Here is an 8,456-nt window from a genome sequence, read left to right as displayed (position 1 = left end):
AAAAAATATTTAAGTGTTATTATAAGTGTAAATTATCCTCTACAATTATAATAATATATATCATTATTTATATTTAGTTTCAAAAAGAGAAGATCATACAAGGCATGGTGATAATAGTTTATCGCTGCATTATTATATATCATCATTTAAATAAGACTTCGTTATGTATCACATTTCTGTTACTTAAAAAAAAATGCTTTTTAACTTTAATTTATGTAACATACATGTACACGCTTATAATATATTAATTGACTGTATTTTTTCATAGATTGAGAACAGTTCTACAGCGAAAGATGGAACAGGAAGTTTCGAAGAAACAATCGTATCGTTAGATGAAAGATTTACTAAAGTATTGACACGACTTCTAGATCGAATTTGTGATTTGGGTTGTGATAATAACAATGAGAAATTACTTAATGTATTATGTCGGTAAGAATTCTATTTATATAATTTTTATGCATCCTTTTTTTCTCACACAATTGTTATAAAATTACTACTAATTCATTTTTAAATTATTTATGTTTGAATTAGACTTGACTTCAACATGTTTTACACCGACATACTAATACGTCGAGGGAAAGAAAAGACCGTCACGCAGCAAGATATATCTGGCTAGTAATATATTATTTCTCATTTATGCGTAAATGCACATGCAGACGTTGTACGCATGCACGCATGAAAGATGGAAATGATATAAATTTCAACAAAATTTACTACAATCTATCTTTTATTCGTATAAATTATATACAAAAAAATCTCATTATAAATAGATCTGAAAAAGTTATATTATAGATAGACCTCACACAATCATTAAAGATTTACTTAGAGTTACACAAAAATTATATATACAAATTATAAAATAATAATTTCAAAAAATGTATTGTGAAAACATTCGTTATATATTATATAAATCGTGCAACGATACATCCAGACATTTGTATATCGTGTAATATTTAGATAAATTTACTTCGATTAGGATTGTATTGAATTTAATGATATAATTTACACGTAGCTAACAAAGTTAAACCGCTTATAATAAAATTAACATATACTTGGCAGTATTGTTTGATATTATAATTTATAAAATTAAGTTTTGTGTAGTTCTATGCAGTAATCTATCTAAAAAGGGTAAGACATTTTATAAGTCTGTTAAACAATAGAATATGTAAAGAATGAATTTAAACATCTCATGTATACATGTTAATGTTTGTTAATATATATTAACTTTTCAAATACACACGTATCAACTTTCTCTCACGAATTCCATTGTATTTTTTATATTGCATTTTATATTATCAATTGTGAGTTTTTTAAAATCGTATTCAAAGCAACTCACATCGCCGCCAATTGCTCCCGCAGCTTGGTCAACTCCATCATTATCTTCTCATTATCCAATACTTGATTCTTATCCAAATTAATCTGTTCAGCTTGCTTCATTATATTAGGATCAATTCTCAAGATGGCCTAATATTTATCGTGATTTACAGATTTACAGACTCGCTACGAGCTAGTTGTATTTGTCATTTACGCTATCGTACTGCTTGACGTTGACACGTATGTATGTACCTACATTTAAATACGAGACATTTAAATCCGTGCACGCAATGTTTTGTTGTGGCACATATATATGGGTCCGATTCACGCTCACAGTGTTGTAAGCTCTATCATCGTTTGATATTCGATGTGCAACGAAGACAGAATGATGCTTACAACTGTGTGAGCGTGAATCGGATCTCAGCCATGGTAAGTCGCTCGTGACGTAAATCGCGCGTGTCAACGACACTGCGAATTAATGCGGTTTTGATGAGGCAGGCGGTATGTTCAAGATTGTCTTAAAACTTCGCTGTCATTTCCGTAGCAAGTATAAAGCCGAAATTATAACCGGGAATAAATTCATTAGAGCCATCTTGGAATTGAGATGGTATTCGGTGGATAGCTTATTTACGAGCAAATGTGGACCGCATAGACTTATTGCTTCTCTCGCCGCGACTTTAATTCGCGATTTCTATAGGAATAACTATAGTTATGCGTAAATAGCTGTAAATATATTATACTTGTATCTAAATAAATTTAAGACTTGTCCGTTAAAAATCTCTTTATTAACTTTAAGCCCGTCTCTTATGTGTACGCGGTTCGGTGTCTCTTTCACGCTTTTGATCCGCTTTCAGACACTACAATTTATGATATATATCTCGCGTGCGCTCCATACCTCGCTTTGCACTGTTTCAACGTTACGACAATTCGCTTTAAAGTTAAAAACAAATTCGACAATTGAACGAAGTCTTCAAAGCCGGCGACTTCAACCTTGGAAAATGGAGCGCTAACGATTCGAATATTCTCGCATATTATATCTGACATTCCACATCATATATTTCCGTTCTTCCATTGTGTAATAAGTGTATTGTAATTTCTTTGCTCGATAAATCCAATTCCATCAGGGATAAGTCGTAGACTTCAATAAATGATCTCACACCGACTTTTCTTCAAGATCCATTTTAGTATCTGAAAGCAAAACATTAAATCTGTAACATTGATGCTAGGTCAGTTATTTTGAGAAGAAACATTACTGAAAATAGGATATTAAATAATAAATTATATTAGTTATTTTGAAGATTATTATAAAAAATACAAATAATAAAATTAATATATCAAATTCGTTGGACTATCAAACTAAAATTTTTGATTTTTAACTTCCTATCTTTAAAAAAAATAATAACTTCATCCGCCAGTGATTAAACAGCAATTATTAATTTATTACTCGATTAACTGGCCCATATGTACAAAAGTATGCACTACGTTTCGGCTCAAGGTTCGAGCCCTTTTCAAGTGCGGTATAAAACGGGATACAGCAGAATATAATGCAATGTATAAAAAATAAATAAAAATAAAACATAGAATAATCCAAAAACGTTAAATTATGAGCAATATCTATATCATCGAAATGACTCGTCATCACCTAATTAATAAACATTCCTGCGTTTACGAGCATGTTCCAGCATGGCCATATAAATGACAGCTGTGGACAATTTTACGTGTAGCAACAATATGTGAGGAGAGAAAGCGAAGATCGAGAAAGACTTACTTACGTGTTTTGTAATTTTAAAAATTAGCGTGTGCCAGATTCTCCGTTGCGACATGTTACTCGTATGCGAATGCTTACATGCTCGTAAACGCAACAGGAATGTTTATTAATTAGGTGATGACGAGTCATTTCAATGATATAGGTATTGCTCATAATTTAACGTTTTTAATTGGATTATTTTATGTTTTATTTTTATTTATTTTTTATACGTATACATTGCATTATATTCTGCTGAATCCCGTTTTAGACCGCACTTGAAAAGGGCTCGAACCTTGAGCCGAAACGTATATAGTGCATACTTTTGTACATATGGGCTAATTAGTCGAGCAATAAATTAATAATTGCTCTTTTAAAAAAAAAACTTTGCACAAGCTAAGCAATACGTATTACAAAAGTGACATTTTATTCTGAGAAATATTGAAGTTACCGCGAATATTACTAGCAATTTAACACGATATTAACGTATCGCTAGTAGATATTACTATGTAATATCTGGGAATTATGAAATCGCTTCAAGAATTTACCTCCTGGTTTCAAGTTTCGCGTGCTATAATATAATGCGGGATAACGATGAAACGCAGACGAAAGATTGCTTAGCGATAATTATATTCAGAGCGGCCTGCAGCGAGAGAGTCTAGGATCTAGACTCTAGATCAACGTCTCGGCATCCAGCCACCCACTTATGCGATAATCAAGGGACGTCTGCGGGTGCGCTGGCCCCGTAGTGCAACAAACTTTCGAGGAAGTCCTATTTCGTACATTCCATACATGCATATCATTATTGAGTTTCGTAATCGTGCGTTTTACAACAAACGGAAGTCCGCGCGCGAATCGAATTGCGTTCATGATGATCGTTTTACAATTCTTTTGCGAGCTGGCTGTTAGGCAAATGCGCGGTGTACTACTTACGACATAACGCGAGCACGCGCTTTTTTTTGCCAAATAGCAAATGTAGCAATTTGCATCAACCATATTTTCAAAATACACATATATGAACATACTTTCGTAAAATTTTAATGACGTCTGTGCTTTTTGCCCCGGGACGGTTTCACAATGTGCAAACTGATGAAATTATGGAATACGAAAATTTCAACCTAACGTCAGCGATTCTTTGGGTTATTTATATCAGTAGCACTGAGGAATCGCGTTAGTCTCAATTAAGTAGTGAAACTGTAAGAGCCACACGATGTTTTCGCATCGAGGATTAGTAAGTGAACTCATATTTTACATTTAGTTAAAATTTTTATGAGTTTTTAAACTTCTGGAATTAGAACTTCTTTTCAATAATTAAACCATATATCATCAGCGTTAGGCAGAATATTTGTAGAAATTAATACAATAAAATATTTATTTCTCTTTTGTATTTTTCCTCTAAATCGATTTTTACATTATCAAAATAATATTCCATAGTAAATCCATAAATATATAATCTTTCTTTCAATAATTTTAAATTGTTAAATAAATAACGAATAAATAAAGTAATCGCTCGTATATGTCAAAATACAATGGGAATAAAGGTCATTAATTTGAATAAGGACACAGAGTATCTGGATGAGTCATATAACAGTATTCTCAGCAAACTCATCGACATCTAGCTATTTATTGTTTCGATGTATTATCATTTCGAAGAATCACTTTCGCTGTTAACCAAATGGGAATGCTTTGTCATTAGTATTTGAGACACAAAGGAGCTAACATCGACCGTGAGAGCGCGAAACATCGGACCACGACTTAATTTTGTAATTGTAAGTCCTTACGGTGATTATTTTAAACAACCGCACAAGCTTCCTCCCGCTATTGAGACATCGAATTTCAGAACGTATTATAAACTTGACCACACCGCTGATTGACCTAAGATCTAACGCTTTTAACAACTGACTTGGTTCGTTTTCGCCATCCAACGAAGAATAAATCATGGATTTACCTTTGACTGCAGACTTGCGAATTGACTACAGATATTCATATACAATTTCACATTTCACAATAGACTCCAAAGATATTTATTTATACACAATTTTACATTGTAATAGTCGACATATTTATTATACACAGATATTTATTTATACACAATTTTACATTGTAATGCTCTCATGTAAGATGGCTCCGGATGGCTTTGTCATTCACTATCGAGAAAAATCCTTGCCCGTCTTCGATTGTTTTACCTCTTTATTTATTATTTTTTTTATTATTTGATACTTTGCTTATTGCGCGACTCCATGTAATTATTCGAATTTATCGGCTGAAGAAGACACTGTGTGTTCGAAACGTCTCGTCATTTGTAAATATTATTAAATGAACTATTGATTTGACATACTGTTATATATGCTCGATTGTTGGCCTTTATTCCCATTGTATGTTAAATAAATAATTTAGGGAACAAATTTCTGCCATATCGAACATCTGTTCGAGAACAATCTGCTTAAAGTTTCCTTATAATTATTTCAGTTCTTAGCAGTGACCATCTCGCTGGCAAGTATCGTACTTGCCGGCGTCCTCTATCAACCCGGGTATGAACATCAATACAATAGCAATTCACGCTATTTGCAAGATCAGTCTGCTCCGCAGTACTGGACACAGTCTCCGATTGAACAACATCGCGCGGAACAATTACCGACGCGATATCGTCCGGGAGTTCAAACGGTGTATCCCTATGAATCGAACCAAGTCAATGCTCGTTCAAGTGAGCCAATTAATTTTCCTCCAAACACCATTTTCATTCCCTGGCCAATATACCCCCAGCCTGGCCTCTTGTATCTAGACTTGTTAAAAAATGCCTCAAAAATAATAGAAAATGAAGATCCAAAAGAGGCTAGGCGTGAAACAGTGGAAGATTATGAAAAAATTATTTTCCGACGCGGCCTGAACGGAGGCCGCTCTCTTCAACCCTTGGTAAATGCTCATTATTTTATTACTTGATCTGATGAAATGATTTATGTTTCATTAACTTAACATTCACAATATTTTATTTATATTACTATCATTTCATTAAAAGTTCAAATTTTATTTAATTTGATATTTTTAAATGTAATATTTAATTCAAAACACTTATATGTAACACCTAGCAATTTGTTTTATGCGACAAATATGTACACTGTATTATTGACAAACAGTTTTTCTTGAAGTTAATTATATAACACAAACGCTAAATATTTGTCGTATTTTTGTACACGAATTGATCATCTAAGTTACTTAATATTTCATAAGAATGATATTTCTCCAGATGGTGCACAACCGAAGGAAAAGATCGGATCCTGCAAGCACTGAATCTGAGGTCGTTGCACATGACAATGATGTGGCCGCGAAGTCGCCCTCAACTGACGCCAAGCATCCTGCAACCATCGACTCGTTACTTCCAGAACATGAGCCTACTGATACTACTGGTAAATATTTCATAGAACAAGATTAAAATTTGACATCTTCAAATAATAACCTAATGCATGCCGCTTATCTTGAGAGTCGTGTAACATTTTTCTTATACGAGTTTCAATGAGACGCAAACGTAAAAAAATCAATGTATCGATATTAGTATAGTATACGAATTTGCTTGAATGTAAACTGTTCAATTACAGATAAGCGTGTGGAGAACCGTCAGATCAGGAATGACTACATAACAAATCCATTCGGTTTTTATACAGAAGATACGCACCCTGAACATACATACAACATTCCCAACAAATGGCAAAGTATGATTGACCAGTATTATACAAATCGTCATTCGGAACCTCCAAACGTCGCGCAAGGCAAGGCATGTTGCGACGATTACAATAAACCTTTGATGAGATTCGCGCAATCTTCGAGTTCGCAGAAATCGAACGATAACGATTATAGTAGTAAATACCGAGACAGTGCAGCAGACACTGAGAAAGAAACGTTTTTTGAAGCGCTGCTGAAAAAATTGCAATTAATATTAATTAGGCCCGATATAATAGTCTATACCCCTTATTAATTGGACAAAAGATGATCCCGAGAGCACTTTTCCGATGACCATTGGAGATAATCTTTACCCGACCCGAAAGAACGTTTATACTGGAATGAGTGTCAAAGACGAAAGATTCAACGATTACAACGACTATACACTACCTTATGAAACGTTTGCTAAAGTTTCCGAGTAGTAAGTGTTACAGATATGACTCTTTTATCAATTTCTGCCACGTTATCTTGAAGCAACGAGTTGGTTGATCGTAATGATTTTCATGTTTTATTTATCACACTTAATTACTATTATACCATGCACGCATAATTTTTTATAAAGGTACATTCCTTCTTAAACTTCGTCCCCTCGGTAGTCGAACTTTTATATATGATTTGCTACATAAGGAATAAAATGTTTCATTTTGGTATATTATAAATCTATGTATATGTACCACGCTTTTAAATAAATATATTTTAATGAGAACATCATGTTCTTTTCGTTACATTTTTAACACGTTGTAAATCTTATCACGTCATAAAAAAAGTTAGTTTAAAAAAAAATAGACTCCCGACTGTTGCCTAAAGTAAGTTAAATTATAATAAAAAACCAAGAAATTAAAAAAATTAAACGGTAAAAAAGACAGGTTTTTTATGTTGATAAAAATAATTGCTTTTTTATGTTAATAATTGCAATGTAAATTTTACTTTTTTATTAGACTTTGTGATAGCTAGAGCGAGAAATTGTTATATTTGTGATGCGCATCGCGATCATTTCATTCTTGAATAAGGAGGACATTTACGTACAAACGGGTCGAGCGATATAAAAGATGACGCCGGATTGAAGCAGTCTTTGACTTATTGGCGCCGGTAGGTATTTGTTTATAAACTTTCTTCGTTACTCAAAACAGAAATACAGAGATTGAAGTTCCCTGCTCCTTAGAAGTTACTTGTTCCGATCATGTGCACATAATACATCTGCTAATAAGTTAATTATGGCGAGATTTTTGCTCGCGCATCAATTTCTATCAACGATATTAGTCTCAGAGAAATCAATGATTTCTGTATAAAGTCAATTGTCAGGGATATTTTACATTAGTTTAGAAAAATAATTAAAATATATCTTTAGTTAGAGAGAAAGTATATCGTAATTTCTCTCTCTACTTAGCATACTAATAAATTGCAATCAACAATTAAAAACCGAGTTATATGCATTTTATTATTTTATTTGTTTCTAACAACTGTCAAATAAATATCACAAAAACAGCAAAAAATTTTATTTTATGGTCGAAAAAATTATTATCAAAATATAAAAAAAGTGAAAATATACTTGTAGAAATGTACATATTAAAATAACACCCGGGCACGCCAAGTTTTACGCATTATTTTGATTTTAAATCTGTTTTATATGACTTAGAAATTGTCTGAAATCACAAAAGAGTTACAGAAAAATAAAATAAAAGTT

At 32.7% G+C, this 8,456-nt stretch overlaps 2 protein-coding genes across 3 annotated transcripts in view; both read left to right on the top strand.

The window, feature by feature from the left end:
* LOC112452454 (gamma-tubulin complex component 2-like) overlaps window positions 1–2,091 on the top strand; it is a 7,202-nt gene extending 5,111 nt beyond the window's left edge. For both annotated transcript variants that reach the window (XM_025012685.1, XM_025012678.1), the window contains 2 exons: window positions 269–429; window positions 532–2,091. In XM_025012685.1, the coding sequence (XP_024868453.1) occupies window positions 269–429; window positions 532–616 (246 nt within the window). In that variant the 3' untranslated portion in view covers window positions 617–2,091. The remainder of the gene's footprint in view (window positions 1–268; window positions 430–531) is intronic.
* A 2,080-nt stretch (window positions 2,092–4,171) lies between these two features.
* On the top strand, window positions 4,172–7,443 carry LOC112452407. The gene is made up of 4 exons (XM_025012605.1): window positions 4,172–4,289; window positions 5,528–5,971; window positions 6,303–6,462; window positions 6,652–7,443. Exons 1-4 carry the CDS (start codon window positions 4,269–4,271, stop codon window positions 7,026–7,028), a joined length of 1,002 nt encoding a protein of 333 aa, XP_024868373.1. The 5' UTR covers window positions 4,172–4,268; the 3' UTR covers window positions 7,029–7,443.
* The last annotated feature ends 1,013 nt before the right edge of the window (window positions 7,444–8,456 follow it).

This window comes from Temnothorax curvispinosus, unplaced genomic scaffold, assembly GCF_003070985.1.
Source record: "Temnothorax curvispinosus isolate PA1 unplaced genomic scaffold, ASM307098v1 QBEX01000304.1, whole genome shotgun sequence".
NCBI lineage: Eukaryota > Metazoa > Arthropoda > Insecta > Hymenoptera > Formicidae > Temnothorax > Temnothorax curvispinosus.
This window is presented reverse-complemented; position numbering and strand designations above follow the sequence as displayed.